This window comes from Acinonyx jubatus, chromosome B3 (assembly GCF_027475565.1).
Source record: "Acinonyx jubatus isolate Ajub_Pintada_27869175 chromosome B3, VMU_Ajub_asm_v1.0, whole genome shotgun sequence".
NCBI classification, from domain to species: Eukaryota; Metazoa; Chordata; class Mammalia; order Carnivora; family Felidae; genus Acinonyx; species Acinonyx jubatus.
Window position 1 is genome coordinate 45,005,292 of NC_069386.1, and position 21,199 is coordinate 45,026,490.

Here is a 21,199-nt window from a genome sequence, read left to right on the forward strand (position 1 = left end):
CTAAAACTGTTGTGAGGATTAAGAAGATAAACAGTGAAATGTCTGATACATAGTAATATCCTAATAAATATGGAGTAGTGTTATAATAATGAGTAGTAAGCAGTTAGTTTCCTGTTTCAAGGACTAGGACATTTAGTGGAATGCCAGGATTCAGAGGCTACTACATTTCATTTACATGATCACCATTTATTTATAGCGACTTAATTCAGTAAGGTTAGCAGTCCAAAGAAAATTCCTCAAAAGACTGAAGACTCCACTGGGGGCTCCTGACTGGCTTAGTTGCTCAGTCGGTACAGCATGTGACTCTTGATCTTGGAGTCATGAGTGCAAGCCCCACCTTGGGCCTAGGGCTGGCTTAAAAAAAAATAATAATGAGGACTCCTTTAAAATTTATTTATTTATTTTTCAAGAGGGTCGGTGGAGAGGGGCAGAGAGAAGAATCCCAAGCAGGCCCCACACTGCCAGTGCAGAGCCCAATGTGGGGCTCAATCTCATGAACCATGAGACGATGACCTGAACTAAGATCAAGAGTCAGACGCTTAACTGAGCCACCCAGGCGCCCAAATGAAGACTCCTTTAAAGGTGACATGTCAGCCTTTGCCTGAGTTGACTAAAGGGTAACAGAATATGCCAACCCAAAAAATGCCTTTTTGACATAAATATTATTTTGAGCTGATTATTTTGAGAAACAGCAGAGACAAGAGCTCTGAAACAGAAGCCACCCTTTTATAATGGAAATTTAAATTTATGAGGGTAATCTTCCTTTCTCAGAAAGAATATGACTAAATCACAAAAAAATTTTGTCAATGTGAAAAGACACCAATTTAAAGGTTAATATGCATAACAAACCTTGCTTTTGTTTACTATACTTTTCCTGGTTACTTACCCAGACCTGGTCTCCTCCACACTCTTCTTTTGTCTTTATCTGAAATGATATTTAAGCCTGAATACGAAGCCACCTCTGATAGGGGCGCCTGGGTGGCTCAGTTGGTTAAGCATCTGACTTTGGCTCAAGTCATGATCTCAGAGCTCATGGGTTCGAGCCCCACGTCCGGCTCTGTGCTGACAGCTTATAGCCTGGGGCCTGCTTCAGATTCTGTGTCTCCCTCTCTCTCTGCCCCTCCCCAACTTGTGCTCTCTCTCCCCTTCAAAAATAAACAAACATCAAAAACAAAGAGTTGGTCCAATTCTAAGAGTTAATCCTAGAGTTCACAATTCTAAATATGAATCAATGTCACTTCTCCATCTCTCCATTTCCCCACTTTGTAAGAAGTACCTTAATGAGATGAATATACATAACAGAAAGACTGTTTGGTCTAAATATCAAAGTTTATTGAAATAAAATATAATCTATAATAAAAAATACTAAGGGTGTTATCACTGGTTACAGTTTTAAGTATATTAACAAAAGGTCCAACATTTTAATCCAAGAATGACACTATCCTTGTGGTACAATAACAAACATGAAATTAAATGTTGAATAATACTGAATCATTCTATCAGAAATATTTTACACTTTCCCATCTATGTTCAATATGCCTTTTTAAAGGAATAGCCTCCAAAAGTGAAACTTTTGGAATATGTTTAAGACATAGTTTTTAGAATTAAATAGTTTTAACATAATTAGCATTTAAAACAATAACTTTCTTTCATAGAAATTCAGTTCAATTCTAAGCTGGGTAGATGCTTTTAGGTATCATTTGAAAAATGTATTTCAATGCTGTTTTGTATCAATTTCTAAGGGTGCTATTATTCTCAAACTGGAATTAAAGCTGGTCATGAAGCAAAATGGATGAATTGTTTCAGACGTAGAAAGGGCATTAAGATAGTAAAGAAAAGGATAAAATAGGTGCTCATACACAATCTATGTATTCAGACTCTTTGAGAACTCTATTTCAGTTGGCCAATCTTGGCCTAGCACAAAGAGATCTGTATATCATAGCAACTTCCTGACCCAAATAGTCAGACAGTGAAGTGAGGAAGAAAACTTGTTTCTTCTTGCGACATTTCAAAATCACTCGCTCTGCAGTCATTATACCATTTCACTTCCTATTCCCCAAAATGTGTGCCACATCCAATTATTCTGCACAATTCAAGGAAAAGGACTCACATGCACTAACTTTAGGAAATGACTTTCAGGTACCTCTGAAGTTTCACAAGTGAAGATTATCCAATTATCCCTTTTGCTGACTGCTGTGGAGCAATCATACATCATTCTTCTATGATATTGTCCTACTTGTGATGTGTGGATCTGTGAAAACAATAGTTGTCATTTTATTGAGGAAAATCCCTTTTAACAAAAACCATTGGAAGTTTTTCAAATCCTCATCTCTAAAAATCTGTAGAACTATGATATCCACTGTACTCTGGAAAATAATGACTATATCACACAACTAAGATGTGAAAAGGAGTAAAAACTGACAAAATTGAGACACATCAGACAGATCTTCCAAGATTAAATGCCAATCTTAGTCTATAAACATATTCTACTAGTCAGAATCACTCTATAGGATATTTTACTTATAATGCCCATTTGGACAGGTCACTGATAGGGGAATTTAGATGGGAATTTGTGTTTTCTGACTTCCTATTTAAAGTTGTAACTACTAGACCCAAAGAAGCCAGCATCACCATCAGAAGAATTCTGCTTTGTATATCGTCTTAGTAGGAGGCATCTCTGCCTCTCCGTAGTGTAGTTAAGATGGATATAAAGTTTTTAAAATTCATGACAAATTATTAAGTTATTTGAAAAAATTCCTAAATTCTTAAAGTTAAAATATTAGGTAAAGAACAGGCACTGCAGAATAACAATAGAACTCTTTTTGTCTTTTAAATCTACTGTGATTTAAAGTTTAGGTTTTGGATTTCTGCTATGGTATTTCAATACCTTATATGGGATAGTACCATGTTCTAAAAAATACTGTAATAGGGAGAGAAGTCTAAATCTCAGGACAAAAGGACAAACCCGAACTTGAAGCAACAGTTGGAAGACTTTTACCCAGTTTTTTAAAATTTAATGTTTTTAGATCAGAAAAGTGAAACTAGAAATTAGAATACTTTATGTAAAAATACATATGCATATCACAATGTATTAAACTCTAATTTCTAACAGCAGAGACCCTGGGATTAAGTAAGAGACATGCATGAATTAAAAAATTAAGATAAATCTTCAAAAGAAGTTAAAATTATCAGGGTCCTGCAATCTGTCCCTCAGACTCCATTATCTCTCTTTCGTAAATTTTTTTGGCTAACAAGCCTTTGATTTTAAACTTTGTTTTAAAGTGTCACCTGAGAAAAGTAACGTTGATTCTTCATAAGATTTTCTCAGTAGCTATAATATCAGTAAAATAAAATAAAATAAAACAAAAAGCCATTATATTCCTAGAGAACCTAGGAACTCTCATCCATGCGCAAAAGTTTTACATGTATGTATTAGTGACCTGATACCAATGTGCTTTGTTACATGGAGAAAAAGGCAAAGGGAATCTAAATACTTAGATATATGAAAGATAATGGAAAAAATAGACTTTTAATGCTTTTTATACTCCCCAAATTCTCTTGATTTTGATCGTATAGTCCAAAAGCAACTGCAAAATACATTTTAGGAAGAGATAATGCCATACTCAAAGACAAGGTAATTTTACAAATTTAACAGCATTAAAAAAACTGACTGTAAGAAATATTGTGATTGGGGAAAAGATCTGCACACTCAAGAACAAAAACTATATATATGATTATTTAAGTAATACTCTGAGCTTATACTTTGTCCTTTACTCAGGAGTGTTAACGCTCTGAAAAAATGAACATCCTTTACATATTTAGAGTAAACTGAGGCATAGAAAGTTTGTCCATGGAAAGATAAAAGCCAGATTTTTAGACATAAAACAGTTCAGAATTCCTATTTCTAGTTCCTTAAAATACAAATTACATGCTATCTTTAATGCCTCCATGTATTTTATCAAACATTAGTAAGTTTACAATTACAGTTTAAGTTGTATGCCCAAATATTGTACGACAGGCAAAGCCTGTAGGTTTTCTATCCTATTTTAAAATAACTGGAATATTTAAGAGGAAATTAAGTGAAATGTAATCATTTTGCTTTAAAGCAATTTTTTTTTAAATAAATGAAGTTTGAGGACAGTTCTGGAAATTTTTGCCTTGAATGTATTTCTCCAGCAGGACTTTATAAATATCAGCTTCATATGCCAACATTAATATGAGGACTATAATTCTTTCCTTAGATATCTATTTGCCTTCTAGTCCTCTTTTCTCTCAAGATCTCTCTTAATGACCTGAGCTGGTGATTCAGTAAAAACAAAGTGTTAAGGTTTTGTGCAAGTACAAAATGGTTAATGTTGGATTCAGTCAATTAATCTCTAATACTAACTTGCTTAATTAAGCTAAGATCAAGAAGTATGAGGAAGAATTTGAAACATAATATGGGATAAGTAGTCAAATACTAGAAATATGAGAGACTAAAACAAAATATATTATACAACTTAATCCTGAACTCTAGTCTATGCCTCACTCAACTGTTAAGCCAATAGATACCCTGAAACATGGAAGAAGTTACTTCACCTAAGCACACTGGACCAGCATATTATAAGAAACAGCCAATGCCAATTTTAGCTGCCCCAAACGGCTTAGGTTATTTATGTGTGTGTGTATTCTTAAATGGTAAAATTTGAGGGAAGGTTCCCAGATTCCTTTGACAATAGAAGTCATGGATCCTTGCTTCAAACACACACACTCACATGCGCACACACACACACACACACACACACACACATTCTCTCTCACTCTCTCTCTCACATGTACTTCTAAGTGTTGATAACCTATTGTAAATCACAGCATTGTTGATTCACTGGGGTTACACATGAGGACACTTTTCATATTGCTAACAAAGACTGGTCACTAAACTTATGAAATAGCCTTTGAAAGTACAAGAAAGTGCAGTGACCATATCCATTCATTTATGTCTCTTTTGCTAGCTGTAATAGTGATCGGTTGATACAAATGTGTCCCTAATCTAGCCTACAAATATTAAAAACAAAAATGTTTAAGTTCTACCTTCTGCTAGCAGTTCATGTAACAGTTTTCAAGTACTACAAAATATTGCGAAGGAAAGCCTGTAATACACCACTATCAAATTCCAATATCCCCCAACCAGCAATGAAATGTCTGAATATGTAATTTGTTGCCTTGAGCAAAATTTAAGAATATAAAGACACAATAGCTCTAACCTTCAAGGTTGGGAAACCAGTATCTCCCAAGAAGTTTGTTTTAATAGAATTGAACATTTAATTTTTTCTTCACAGTAATCAAAGCAAACATTTTATCAGTGTTACTCTTGGTATATCAAACTGAATTCCAGGAATGTAAGAAAGTCTGAGTTGGAAATATTATGTAGAAAAAAGGTTGAATTAACAAACACATTACATTTTTTAGTTATTTTTTATAAGTATACATTGACATCTACTTATCTGATAGCAGCACTGCTGGTTTTGAGTTGTTTTTTTTTGTTTGTTTTTTGTTTTTTTTTTCCTTCCAGAGGGAATGCAGAATGGCAGTATTATCTTTGGAACAAATTAAGAAGATAGTAACAAATAACAGAAGAATAACTTTTACACATATATTTTTCAAGGGTAATAAATAGATAAGTATATAATTATGGAAAAATATGCCTCAAATATGCTTTTTAAAATTTCTCAGGATTTACTGTTTTGTTTTTCTTATTAAAATATAATGCACTGTCACTACTATCTCTTCTAGGAAAAACAAACCCTAAGGTTTCATTTTCCTCCTCCAACCAATAGAGTGATATCAAGAGTAAACTTGAACTAAGGTCAACTTGCTTGAGCCAACAGAGAATTCTGTAGTAATTTGATTATTTCACAATGTACACATATTCTAGGTTATTAACAAGAGACTCACCAGATATTTTGTATCAAAGTGTTATACCCCAAACAGGTTCTCTGATGATTTATCATGCTAGTATAGGAAATCTGAAGGAGTAACAAATGGTATAACATAACCAGACATGCAATACAGAAGGACATGACATAAAAGATACAGCTTGACCCTGGATTTTTCCCTTAGAATAATTCCTTCCATAAATAAGACTTTACTTTTTATTTTTACATACAGACTCATCCTATAAATAGTCTTGGATCATGGAGAATGTTAAAGACATAGCTTAAGAACTCTACACCACATTTTTTTTTTTGTAGTCTACTGTCACCCCAGACCACAAAAAACATTCTCCAAGTGGATGCTCAGGTTAGATAAAGATGCTCCTAAACAAATTTACTGAGGCTTAGAATGTAAATCACATAACTACCTGCAGCAGCAATAGTCTTTTCAAAAATGACTAAATCAAACTTTTAAATATAAAGCATATATAAAAAGGACTATTAAGGATAGTAGAAATACAGGAAAATATGTGTTGCCTCATAATAAAGTTCAATAAATATTCTTTCTGAATCCTATAAACACTACAAGATGTTATAGGTCTATTTGGTTCCCATAAGTTAAAAAAGTCTGATTGCTTTTACATAAATTCCTCCCAATTCTTATCTATTTTCAAACAGATTTTTATTAATGCGTTTCACTAGACTCAGAGATTAGATCTCTAACTTCCTTTCAGAAATGTGCTTTTTTGTTGGCTTTACTAAGTATACATAATTTTCTAGCAAATAAACATGATTTAAATTTTAAGGTTCAAGGTAATTCTAGAAAAAGGTAGACATTTGAACTATCTGCTTTTCTATATTCCTGTATTTACAAGGCCTAGCATCCACTGTGGTTTCCTTCTTATCAGTTATCGCACTTTCAATAAATAGTAACTGTAGTACAAGTTACATATATTAAAGATTTCAAAATTCCTCAAAATTTCACAACACTACAAAGTCATTAATATCTGATTTTACAGAATATGAGTATTAGTGTTATGTAATTTTTTTGCTATTGGAAAAGAAATACAACTTATTTTTTCTATCTAAATTAAACCCAAGCTCCATTATCAGTTCTCAAGATAGTATCTAAAATGTACATTCCTAAAGAAAGGTAAAGCTGTTCAAGGGCTGAACTAGTCCAATACAGGATTAAAGGTTATTTATTTGTTATTTTTTGTCTTGGTTTGTTTCTTGTGTTTTGTGTGTGTGTGTGTGTGTGTGTGTGTGTGTGTGTGTGTTTTCCTTTTATATCCCTATATTAACCCCCTGGTTTCTCTTGGATTAGATAATAATTTAACATTGTAAAAATTAATTTCAGAAACTATTGTGCTAATATTTAGATTTCAGGAAGGAATCAGACAAAATCAGTTACCTCCATTCATTGTTAGAACAAAAGATAAAATAGCTTACTAACTGATATGAGTTATGAATGTCACTATGACACAAAATTTGCTGTGATTTGCTTATTTGGCTACAAGTGCAGTATTTTTCATGTATGATACCACACAGCATTTCCAACTTGTAACGCGAAACTCCAGCTCACGAAGAGTGTACTGTGTGACTTGAGAAAGTCTGATTGTAACTAAGTAACAACCTTTCCCCTGAAAAACATGAACAAAATCCATTGGGAAATCAGGCACAGACGGTATTTATCGGTTTTTCTTCCTTTCCTCCTGTGGTTTTGTTTCTCAAGACTTACAGACGCATCCAACAGAACCCACCACTTGTTACAAAATGACACAGCTATTTTTGTCCTTTTCTTTTTCTTTATCTTTTTCTCGAGGTTCCTTTCGTTTACGTTCACTATTCCCAGATTGTCTTCCACTTGATGGAGAGGCTTGTGCTGGCTGGCTTTGCTTTAAGAAAAATAAACAGGAAGAAATTACCTCAACTTTCTAAGGTGCTTAATCATAGTTATCTAGAAAGAAAAACCATAAGAGTGAAAGGAATCATTAATAAAAAAAAGTTATTTGGTCACAGACTTGTTATATGGTATCTGAGTAACTGCCTCTATCATTTTAGATAGATCTAATTAATGTATTAATTATTGTAAGTAAAAGAAATTTCAAACAATAAATAATGTGGAGGATTATATTCCCTGAAGCCTCCAATTCAAGAAATATTTGTTAAAGATTATGTTAAAGAAATTGACAACTTTCGGCAAACTAAGTTCCCTAGGACCTCATCACATACTATAATAAACAGATTTTCAAGGAGAAAAAAAAAAATCCTGAGAACTTTGAGTGTGAAATAAGTGTATTCTGTGAAATAAGAAAATGTTTTTAGTGAAGAGCTAGTAAAAATATACCAGGTTTTAAATTTTAACCTTGGAGTAATCAATATTTGAACTAGAAATACAAATACTTAGTTTAATGGAGACCTCTATGTTTAAAATTTCATCAGACCTTAAAAAGCATCTTATCTTCTTTGTATCCTAAGTCAGAGGAACAGTTCTGGCATGGTACAGTTAAACATAACAAAAAGAGAATTTCTTTCATTTTCTCATTTTTCATACATCTCAATAAAATGAGATTTAACACAAAGGAACCCACTTATAGTCACATTTGCAGTGCTTAAAATGTTTAACTGGGAAAAGTGAAAAGTGGAAATGTGCTAATCTTTGTTGAGTACTTAGTACATGTCATACATTGGCTTAAGTACTAGCCTTATTTGTCCTTAAACAGAAATCTAAGAGTTAAGCATTATCTTTTATTTTCAAGATAGGGAAAATGAGGCTGAGAGAGGAAGGGGACTTTGATCCCCCTGGTAAGGGGATACAGAAGCAGGAAATGCAATCCATGTCTATCTGGCTCTGAAGTGTACCCTGTTACCAGTAGTACTTCATACTGCCCTGGAATTTTTACAGAAGACTTTGTTCCAATTGGTTGATATTCTTTGGAGCTATTAACAACTTAAATTTGATTCAATTGCAGCAAAAATAATAAAATGCCTAGGAATAAACTTAACCAAAGAGATGAAAGACCTATACTCCTAAAACTATAAAACACTGATGAAAGACATTGAAGATGACACAAAGAAACAAAGACATTCCATGCTCACCAATTGGAAGAATAAATATTGTTAAAATGTCTGTACTACCCAAAGCAATCTACAGATTTAATGAATTCCTATCACATACCAACACCATTTTTCACAGAACTAGAACAATCCTAAAATTTGTATGGAACCACAAAAGACATCAAATAGCCAAAGCAATCTTGAAAAAGAAAAACAAAACTGGAAGCTTCACAATTCTAGACTTCAAATTATATTACAAAGCTGTAACAATCAAAACAGTATGATACTGGCACAAAAACAGACACATACCTCAATGGAACAGAACAGAAAATCCAGGAAGAAACCCACAGTTAATATGGTCAACTAATCTTTGACAAAGGAAGAAAGAATATATAACAGGAAAAAGTCTCTTCAACAAATGGTGTTGGGAAAATTGGACAGCTACATGTAAAAGAATGAAACTGGACCACTTTCTTACACCATACATAAAATAAACTCAAAACGGATTAAGGACCTAAATGTGAAACCTGAAACCATAAAGATACTAGAAGAGAGCACAGGAAGTAATTTGTCTGCCATAACAACATCTTTCTAGATATGTCTCCTGAGGCAAGGAAGACAAAAGCAAAAATAAACTATTGGGACTACATCAAAATAGAAAGCTTCTGCAAAGCAAAGGAAGCAATCAAACCAAAAGACCACCTACTGAACGGGAAAAGACATTTATAAGTGATTTATCTGATAAAGGGTTAGTATCCAAAATATATAAAGAACTTAAAAAACTCAACACCAAAAAATCCAAATGATCCTATTAAAAACTGGGCAGAAGACATGAACAGAGATCTCTCCGAAGAGGACAAACAGATGGTCAACAGACACGTGAAAAGATGATGACAACGACTCATCAGGTAATGCAAATCAAAACCACAATGAGGTATCACCTCACACCTGTCAGAAAGGCTAAATTAAAAAAACATAAGAAACAAGTGTTTTCAAGGATTTGGAGAAAAAGGAACCCTTGTGCACTGTTGGTGGGAATGAAAATTGGTGCAGCCACCGTGGAAAACAGTATGGAGGTTCCTCAAAAAATTAAAAATAGAAGTAACCTATCTATGATCCAGTAATACACTACGGGGTATTGACCCAATGAGTACAGAACAGTAATTCAAATGTATACATGCATGCCTATGTTTACTGCAGCATTATTTACAATAGCCAAATTATGGAAGCAACCTAAGGGTCCATCAGTAGATGAATGGACAAAGAAAATGTGCCACAGGAGCGCATGGGTGGCTCAGTGGGCTAAGCATCTGACTTCGGCTCAGGTCATGATCTCATGGCTCATGAGTTCGAGCCCCATGTTGGGCTCTGAACTAGCAGCTCAGAACCTGGAGCCCGCTTCCAATTCTGTGTCTCCCTCTTTCTCTGCCCCTCCCCCACTCACACACTGTCTTTCTCAAAAATAAACATTTTAAAAATGTGGTAAATATATACAATGGAATATTACCCATTAAAAAAATGGGAGTACCTGGGTGGCTCAGTTGATTGAGTGTCCAACTTCAGCCCAGGTCATGAACTCACGGTTCACGAGTTTGAGCCCCGCATCAGGCACTGTACTGACAGCTCAGAGCCTGGAGTCTGCTTCAGATTCTGTGCCTCCCTCTCTCTCTCTGCCCCTCCCCAGCTCATGCTCTATCTCTCAAAAATAAATAAAAACATTTTAAAAATGAAATCTTGGGTTGCCTGGGTGGCTCAGTCGGTTAAGTGTCCAACTTTGCCTTAGGTCATGATCTTGCAGTTCATGAATTCGAGCCCCAAAATGGGCTCTGTGCTGACAGCTCAGAGCCTGGAGCCTGCTTTGGATTCTTTGTTTCTCCCTCTCTGTCCCTTCCCTGCTCATGCTCTCTCTCAAAAATAAACATTTTTTAAAAATTAAAAAAAAATGAAATCTTACCATTTGCAATAACACGGATGGAGGTAGAGAGTACAATACTAAGTGAAGTAAGTCAGAGAAAGACAAATACCATATGATTTCACTCATACATGGAATTTAAGAAACAAAACAAATGAACAAAGAAAAACAAAGACAAAACAAAATACTCTTAACTATAGAGAACAGAGATGCTTCCCAGAGGAGAGGGGGATGGGGGAAATAGGTGAAGGGGATTAAAAGAACACTTAGCTTGATGAGCACTGAGTAATGCATAGAATTGTTAAATCACCAAATTGTACACCTAGAACTAATAGAACACTATGTTAACTCTACTGGAATTAAATTTTTTAACTGAAAAATCTTGCCCTCAGAATCTCAGGAAAAATAATTTTACTAAATAAGAAGTATATTAAGATAAACACAAACTTAGGACAATGCCATAAAATCCACAGGTGCTAACATGCTAATGTAATTGAAGAATCAATACCTAATTTAAAATACTTATCTTGGCACGAATCCTAGCTTTTACCTGGGCCTGTGGAGAAGCAGAAGCAGCAGCTGCTGCTGCTTGTTCCTGTTCCTGGTAATATTGAGAAGCCCGTCTATCCTCCTCTTCTTGGAGTTTCTTTGCTAGTTCCAAATCACTGATTCCTTCGGGTATTTGTTCCCAGTTGATCTCTTGGCTCTGCTGTTCTTGTTGTAGAGATAATGCCATAAGATAGTCCTAAGAAATTAAATTATAAACCTCTTCAGCCATGCGATTTCACTCAAGAACTGGTAAGTGTAAATGCACAAGTTGTACCTACAAAACTATGAGAATGGCTTTTAAAAAACATACCAGAGCTTAAATATAAAAATTAAAGCTATCTAAGTGTTTGAGAGCTACAATTTCAGTGATGCTGCCATTGTTCTAAATATTCTTGGAATTCATTTAAAATTATTTCTAGAAGCAGTATATAAAGCATTCAAGAAAGCTTTAAAAACAACTCCCCTAGGGGTGCCTGGGTGGCTCAGTGGGTTAAGCATCCAACTCTTGATCTTGGCCAACTCTTGATCTCGGGTCTTGAGTTCAAGCCCTGCACTGGGCTCTGCAATGGGCATGAAACCTACTTAAATGAAAGCAAAACAAACAAACAAAAAAACCACAAAAAAAACAATTCCCTAAAAACCAAAACCAAAAAAAAAAAAAAAAAAAAAAAACCCTCACCAAACTCCCCCTATGGGTGCCTGGGTGGCTCTGTCTAGAGCATGCAACTCTTGATTTTGGGGTTGTGAGTTCAAGCCCCATGTTGGGCATAGAGCCAACAAACAAAAATAAAATAAACCTTGCCCGGTTTATGAAAGAAACACATCTGCAGAAAATTGAAACAAAATAAAAAAGCATAAATAAGTTAAAATTGCCATATCATTATGCAAAGATAACTATTATTAACAATTGATATATATCCACCTAGCTTTTTCTACATTAACACACAAACTCAAACACATCTTCCAACCCCCATTTAATGTCAAAAAACTTTTTTTTAAAATAAGAATTTCCCCAAATCATTTATTAAATGGTCTTCCAAAACATGATTTTTAAAGGCAACAGTTTTCCAACATACAGGCATATTCAATTACTTAAACACCTTTTCCTCCCATCTCCCACATACCCAAATTATTTCCTCTGAGAAAAAGTGATGCATCTTCGGCTGAAAGTTGTATAATCTGGGGTGCCTGGGTGGCTTAGTTGCTTAAGCACCCAACCAGCTCAAGTCATGATCTCATGGTTTTTGAGTTCAAGCCCCATCTTCAACTCTGCTGATAGTTCAGAGCCTGGAGCCTGCTTCGGATTCTGTGTTTCCCTCTTTCTCTGCCCCTCCCCGCTTGAGCACGTGCACATACACACACTCTCTCTTTCCTTCAGAAATAATAAATGAGTAAACTTAAAAATACTTAACACCCACATTCATTAAGAATTAGTACTGAATGAAACGTGACTACGCTGTTTATCTCTCCCAGTCTATCCTCAAAATAAGAGAATATTAACCACCCACAGAAAATATCTAAAAGGTGGTTATCTGTGAAGACCTTGGACTATCTAGCATGAATATCTTACTAATATGAAGAATTTGTCCTTCAAATTTTTCTCACTTCTTCAAACTGCTCTTTGCCAAGTCCCTAGGTCTTAAATCCACTCTTTCCTTGCTATTTCCACAGAGAGTATCATGTATCTTTTTTCTCACATCTTACATCTTTACTACTGTAGCAATCTATTGCCTTACCTTCATTCCCTCTGCTCTGATATTTTTTATATATAGTGTTAGAAAAATCTTGCACATTTCTCAAGTAATATATATATTTTAAATAGCCCCATAAAGCTTCTGAAGGAAAATGCGTACGTTGATTATTATAGCTGTTTGGATACTTAACTTCTAAAAGTCCAAGAAACATTAGCATCTTTGAATCCAGTATTCTTCTGTGCAACTGCCATTATAGAGGATGACATATAATAGTTAATTGGTCAAATATCGGCCTCTGTTAGACTATAGAATTGTGAGGATTGTACTATATGATTTATCTGTGAGTCCCCAGGAGCTTGTTAATAGTACCAGGAATACAACAGCTCAGTGAATATTGGCTAAATGAACAGTCTATCTTATCTACTTAAATTGTTATCGGCATCTGATGTTATCAGCATTAGACTCATGTGCCAACTGTTCAACATGACCAATTTTCTGCCTCAGTCAGGGAAGAAGTCATATCACTGTTACACTTCCAACAGTAAACACTTCTATGGCTCCAAGCCTGCCAACCTATAGCAGGCAAAGATCTCATCTGTCTCACTTCTTAATGAGAATTCTACTCACTTGAGCAGCACTTGTTGTAAATGTCTGCTTACCTTGGACTCTAAGACTTCATACGTTTTACTTTTTACCCACTGCATGCTATCTTCAAGACTCTTTTTTCTACTTTTTCTGACTACCCAAATATATCTTAAATCTGTACTCATCTCATCTCTAACGCCAGTGCTCAGCCATCATCACCTCTCGCTTGAATTGCTAGTCTCCATTTATACCTGTGTAATTCCTATGCATTCTTCACATAGCAGCCTTTAAAAAAGGTAGATCATCTTACTTCCATGTTTAACACTTGCCATATCTTCCCTACAATTAAAATAAAATTCAAACTCTGTACCATGACCTTCACAATTCAATATACACTGGCTTTCTGAACCAAAGTGTAGAGTCAATGTACAACACGTAAAATGATCATTTACTGATTTAGAAAATGTCAGGAAAATTTCACAAGTATATAAATGAATAAATCTTTAGTTCAAAAGTTTTGGATAACTGAATTCACATTTGAAAGGAGAATTTTAATTTTTTTTAAGTTTATTTATTTACTTTTGAGAGAGAGAGACAGCACGAGTTGGGGAGGGGCAGAGAGAGGAGAGAGAGAATCCCCAGCAGGCTCTGCGCTCTCAGCGCAGAGCCTGATGCAGGGCTCGAACTCATGAAGCTGGGAGATCATGACCTGAGCCAAAACCAAGAGTCGGAATGCTTAAATGATTGAGCTACTGAGGTGCCCCAAAAGGAATGAGCATTTTAAATGATATGAAAAGAAAGCAAATCTACCTGATCTATCTGATCCTGTTGTCCTCTGTATACGGTTTCAGGATCTGAAGGAGGCCGCAGATGAAATTCTGAGTCACAGAAATTTCCATCACCATCCACATTGTGTAGGCTTTCCCAAACAACTTTTTCTTCCGTAAGAAACCCCTGGTCTGTTACCAGCAAATACAGTAGACCCTTAATAAGAAAGAAAAAAGACTGTTAAATGGATCAAAACTGGTTAATATTTACGGGAAATTTCATCATCTGTATGTTTATAGCATATTAATGATTCCTAGTAGTTAGATATAATAAATGGCAGACAAAGTAGATATCTTATTTCACTGAATTAAGTCAACCTGGGTTTGAATATAGTTCATAATTGGTATATTATAGTATAATGACATTTGGGAAGCTGCTGGCAAACTCAACTACCACATGACTTATAAATAGCCTTTGGGGGTATATAATCTCATTTTATATAACAGAAATATAATCTACAAGTTCCTTAAAAACATATCAGGTAACAAATGTTACAGAGTCACAACAAAATGATATCCCATTGCCTGCTTATTAAAAAAATTAAGCTTATGACTAACCTAATTCATACTAATTTTTTCTTTTTCTGCACCATTAGCTGTTCTTCTTTTGTATACCAACAGTACTTGGTACTTATTTCTATTATAGCACTGAATCACACTGTGCCACGATTGTGTTTCCCTGCATCATTCCCAGACTACATTTTTAAATGTCTGTATCTCTGGGCCTAGGGTGGGGTGATCATAAAGTTGAAACCTAAATTTACTGAATTAATTAATGAATTCATTTGTATTTATAGTCACTACCACAGAATTTAGTACCAACTTCTAATTTTTCATATGGATTAGCTCTAAGTCCAATCATATGTAAAGTGTCCCTAGTATTATATATAAGGCTTAGAAGCCATTTTTCCTTCATATATGCCAAGGATATGGCTTTCATTTTACTTGCTCAGGGTTCCCACTGGTTAATATAGTACTTATTACTGCACAAGATTCATGCTTTTCATGTTATTTCATCACAATTAATCTTAGTAATTAAGAAACTCCTTTAAAGAGTTTGGTGGTAGGGTTAGAGAAATCATTGAATAGATCCACAACTATATGGTCAACTCATCTTCCACAAAGTAGGAAAGAATATCCAATGGAAAAAAGACAGTCTCTTCAACAAACGGTGTTGGGAAAACTGAATAGCAACATGCAAAAGACGAAATTGGCCTCTCTCTTACACCACACACAAAAATAAATTCAAGATGGATGAAAGACAAATGTGAGACAAGAAACCATCAAAATCCTAGAGAACACAGGCAGTAGTTCTTTGACATCAGGCTGTAGGAACTTCTTACTAGATATGTCTCCTAAGGCAAGGGGAAAAAAAAAGGAAAAACAAGTAACTGGGACTTCATCAAGAGAAAAATCTTCTATAAAGTGAAGGAAACAACAAAACTAAAAGGCAACCTTCAGAATGGGAGAAGATATTTGCAAATGACGTATCAGATAAAGGGTTAGTATCCCAAATATATATAGAACTTATACAACTCAACATCCCCCCCCCAAATAATCTGGTTAAAAAATGAGAAGACATGAATAGACATTTCTCCAAAGACATCCAGATGGCTAACAGACACATGAGAGAAGATGCTCAACATCACTCATCAGGGAAATACAAATCAAAACCACAATAAGGTATCACCTCACACCTGTCAGAATGGCTAAAATTAACACAGGAAACAATAGGTGTTGGTGAGGATGTACAGAAAGAGGAACCCTCTTACACTGTCCATGGGAATGCAAACTGGTGTAGCCACTCTGGAAAAAAGTATGGAGGTTCCTCAAAAATTTAAAAACAGAACTATCCTACAATCCAGCAATTGCACCTCTAGGTATTTATTCAAAGGATACAAATATATACATATATATACATATATATATGTGGAATATTACTGAGCCATAAAAAAAGAATGAGATCTTTTCATTTGCAATGACAAGAAATCAGTGAATAAAGTCTGAAATTTTATTTATTTAAAAAAATTTAACGTTTATTCATTTTTTTTTTAATTATTTTTTTTAACGTTTATTTATTTTTGAGACAGAGAGAGACAGAGCATGAACGGGGGAGGGGCAGAGAGAGAGGGAGACACAGAATCTGAAACAGGCTCCAGGCTCTGAGCGGTCAGCACAGAGCCCGAGGCGGGGCTCGAACTCACAGACCGTGAGATCATGACCTAAGGCGAGGTCGGACGCTTAACCAACCGAGCCACCCAGGCGCCCCATAACGTTTATTCATTCTTGAGAGACAGAGCATGAGTGGGGGTGGGGCAGAGAGAGAGGGAGAGGAAGACACAAAGTTCAAAGCAGGCTCCAGGCTCTGAGCTGTCAGCACAGAGCCTGATGTGGGGCTCAAACTACAAACCGTGAGATCATGACCTGAGCCGAAGTCAGACGCTCGATTGAGCCACCCAGGTGCCCCATAAACTCTGAAGTTTTTTAAAAAAACTAAATAATTAGTGTTGAGCATTTACTATGTGTCCATCTCTGTGCCGCACAGCTGTTTCTAAAATATGAAATCCATCCTGTTGTCTACTACTAGTTACATCCAAGAGTTAGCTCTACATAGCTCTGATTAATTTATGTGGTCATTGAAATTAATCAACATGAAAGTATTCATAAAGAAAAACATTTTGGCATAAATAGTTTAAAGACTTCACTTTAAGCAAAAATTAAGTCCAGGCTCTTTTTTTTTTTTTTTTTAAATCAAGTAGGTTCCAATTAATCAAATATTTGAAGACCACCATATGCTCAGTATTATGCTAAGTGCTTGAGGATTCATATCATGGAAAGTAATGATCTCTCCTTACTTTGTATTGGGTACCCTTTTTTGTGATTCCATAGAATGCTGCATTTACCACTATCATAGCACTTAACACATTGAATTGTAGTAGTGTGTCTATTTACTTCTCTGTCTTAATGTATTTCAAGCTCCTTGAGGACCAGAGGCATGTTTTATTCATCCACGCATCCTCATTACTTAACATATTTTTAATGCCCAGTCAGGGTCTACTTTGTCCTAAAATAATTTGATAAAATAATTTAAGAGAAAACCTCAAAGTTCTTTCTAGCCAATATTCCACTGTTGAATAAATCTGACCCTTCTATACCTATACTTGTCACCGTACACTTTAACATATCATTATATTATACAATATTGAGATTTTACAATTTATTTTATGTACATCATATATTAGAATGGCTACTAACTAGGAAAAGAAACCACAGTCTTACTCTCCAAGGACACTTTAAGATAGGTAAATTCTGGGGGTGCCTGGGTGGCTCAGGTGATTAAGCATCCAACTCTTGATTTTGGCTCAGGTCATGATCTCATGGTACATGAGCCCTGCACTGGGCTCTGTGCTGACAGCACGGAGCCTGCTTGGGATTGGCTCTCTCCCCCTATCTCTGCCCCTCCCGCACTCACGCTCACTCGCTCTCTCTCTCTCTCTCTCTCTCTCTCTCTCTCTCAAAATAAGTAATCTTAAAAAAAGTTGGTTAAGTGTCTGACTTCAGCTCAGGTCATATTCTCACGGTTCTTGAGTTCAAGCCCCACATCGGGTTCTCTACTGTCAGCACAAAGCCTGCTTCAGATCCTCTATCCTCCTCTCTCTGCCCCTCCCACACTCTCTCTGTCTCTCTCAAAAATAAACATTAACAACAACAAAAAAGATGAGTAAATTCTGGGAGGGTTTGTTGAAAGCCATTACCACCCATAGCATTACAAATATTTGTAAGCTTAACTAAAATGGTGTCTCTTTCTTGAAATAGATGTCCTGTCTTCTCATGGACCATCAGCCTCAATTTCTTCCTCTTTTAGATCTTGACATGTATCAAAAAAGTCTGTTACTAGTCCCCTGTCAACAATGCTGGTTATTACTCAACAGTTCCTTTATAGCACTGTAGAATAGCAAAGTATGTATTAATTAGTACTGAATAGTTTAGGCCCATTTGTTCCTGAGAGTCTACAATTAAATCACCATCAAGAGTATTTCTTGCTTATATATCCTAGCACTTTTCTTCATTATCTAGTCAAAGCATTCTTTTCTAAACCTTGACTCTTTCTCCCAATCTTACTCACTAGTCTCTAAACACTAATTTTTAAAAAAACAACAAATACAGGGGCACCTGGGTGACTCAGTCAGTTAAGCATCTGACTCTTGTTTCGGCTCAGGTCATGATCTCACAGTTCATGAGTTCGAGCCCCACATCTGGCTCTGTGCTGACAGTGCAGAGTTTCCTTGGGATTCTCTCTCTCCTTGCTTTCTGCTCTTTCCCTGCTTGTGTTCTCTCTCTCTTTCTAAAAAAAATAAACAAACATTTAAAGGGCTCATGTCTATCATGGGAATACTGCTCAATATCATCATTATTAAAAAAAAGAAAATAATGCATACAAGATGCATATATTAAATTCTTAAATTAGGTATTAATGTATACAATGTATAAGTCTTTTGTTATATGAAAATAATAAATAAATGACATTAGATAATTTTCATAATTTTTTTACCAACTAGGCAATTGGAGTCTGGAAAACAGTATGGAGGTTCCTCAAAAAGTTAAAAATAGAACTTCCCTACAATCCAGCAATTACAGTACTAGGTACTTATCCAAGGAACACAGGTGTGCTGTTTCAAAGGGGCACATGCATCCCAATGTTTATAGCAGCTCTATCGACAATAGCCAAAGTATGGAAAGAGCCCAAATGTCCACTGACAGATGAATGGAAAATGAAGATGTGGTATATATATATACAATGGAGTTATTACTCGACAACCAAAATAAATGAAATCTTGCCATTTGCAATAATGTGGATGGAACTAGAGTGTAATATGCTAAGTGAAATTAGAGAAAGACAAATATCATATGACTTCACTCATATGTGGAATTTAAGACATCAAACAGATGAACAAAGGGAAGGGAAGCAAAAATAATAGAAAAACAGGGAGGGGAACAAAACATAAGAGAGTCATAAATCTAGAGAACAAATTGAGGGTTGCTAGAGGGGTTGTGGGTGAGGGGATGGGCTAAATGGGCAAGGGGCATTAAGGAAGACACTTGTTGGGATGAGCACTGGGTATTATATGTAGGGGATGAATCACTGGATTCTACTACTAAAATAATTTTTGCACCGTATACTAACTAACTGGGATGTAAACTTGAAAAAAAAATTAAAACAAACAAAGAAAACTAGGCAATTGGATCACCAAAGACAGAATGAAAAACTATTTTATCTCAAATACCCTGATAGGGGTGCCTGGGTGGCTCAGTCAGTTAAGCGTCTGACTTGGGCTCAGGTCATAATCTCACAGTTTGTGGGTTCAGGCCCCATGTCAGGCTCTGGGCTCTGTGCTGACAGCTCAGAGCCTGAAGCCTGTTTTAGAGTTTGTGTTTCCCTCTCTCTCTCTCTGCCCCTCCCGTTTGTTCTCTCTCTCTCTCTCTCTCTCTCTCTCAAAAATAAACATTTAAAATAGCCTGATAAATTAGTTCTATACAGACTATGATTTACTTGTATTAACAACATACATGACAATGTCATCATAATTTGTAAATTGATAAAATAGAAGAAAACTTGTCAAATGTATAAACAAATTAATTATGTAATTCCAGCCTTTAAATATGGTGGAAAGCACTGCCAAATATATTTTAATTTTTTTTAATGTTTTTATTTATTTTTGAGACAGAGAGAGAGACAGAGCATGAGCAGGGGAGGGGCAGAGAGAGAGGGAGACACAGAATATGAAGCAGGCTCCAGGCTCTGAGCTGTCAGCACAGAGCCCGATGGGGGCAGACTGTGAGATCATGACCTGAGCTGAAGTCGGACACTTAACCAACAAGCCACCGAGGCATCCCAACACTGCCAAATATTTTTGGTTGACAAGCTTGGATTCAAATTACTTAATGTCTTTGGGCTCTTCTTTTCTTTATTATGAAGTGATACAGAGTAGGTTTAACCAGAAAATTTCTAAGATATTTTATAAATTGAAAGATGAACTTTACTTCTACTTAACAAGCATCTCTCTCATCTACAAATAGCTTTCTTATCCATCCAGAGAGGCAGAGCTGTTGAGTGTGGGCTTGAAAGTCAGACTGGAGGTGCTTACACTCTGAATGGTCTCGGGCAAGTTACTTAGTGCCTTTAAGCTTATTCATTCAGTTGTAAAGTGGGAGTAATAACATCCACTCCTCAAGCTGTGAAAATTAAATGAGATAATACATGTAAAGTGTTTAGCACAATGCAAGGCACATAATGCTAGTTGAATATAAGATTCAATTCATGAATACCACCTAAATCTATCTCAAAATTTCTGTAGCTATCACCTTTTCCTGTCTCCCATTTAGGAGAAAATCTCTCTGCCTACACTGTAAAATCTATCACCTATCTTAGTCTGTTTCTACATTCCTCACCCCCATCCCCCTTAAAAAATTTTTTTAATGTGACAATTTTTGATGTATCAGCCACCTTTAAAAAAAAAAAACTAGGGGCGCCTGGGTGGCTCAGTCAGTTAAGCGTCCGACTGCGGCTCAGGTCATGATCTCGTGGTCCGTGAGTTCGAGCCCCGCGTCGGGCTCTGTGCTGACTGCTCAGAGCCTGGAGCCTGTTTCAGATTCTGTGTC

At 35.7% G+C, this 21,199-nt stretch overlaps 1 protein-coding gene across 2 annotated transcripts in view; it reads right to left on the reverse strand.

Moving 5' to 3' along the window:
- Window positions 1-1,310: 1,310 nt before the first annotated feature.
- The window catches only part of MINDY2 (MINDY lysine 48 deubiquitinase 2), an 80,464-nt gene continuing 60,575 nt past the window's right edge, over window positions 1,311-21,199 (reverse strand). For both annotated transcript variants that reach the window (XM_027067368.2, XM_015070871.3), the window contains 3 exons: window positions 14,523-14,696; window positions 11,435-11,629; window positions 1,311-7,810 (listed from right to left, as the gene is read on the reverse strand). In XM_027067368.2, coding sequence (XP_026923169.1) covers window positions 7,682-7,810; window positions 11,435-11,629; window positions 14,523-14,696 — 498 coding nt within the window. In that variant the 3' untranslated portion in view covers window positions 1,311-7,681. The remainder of the gene's footprint in view (window positions 7,811-11,434; window positions 11,630-14,522; window positions 14,697-21,199) is intronic.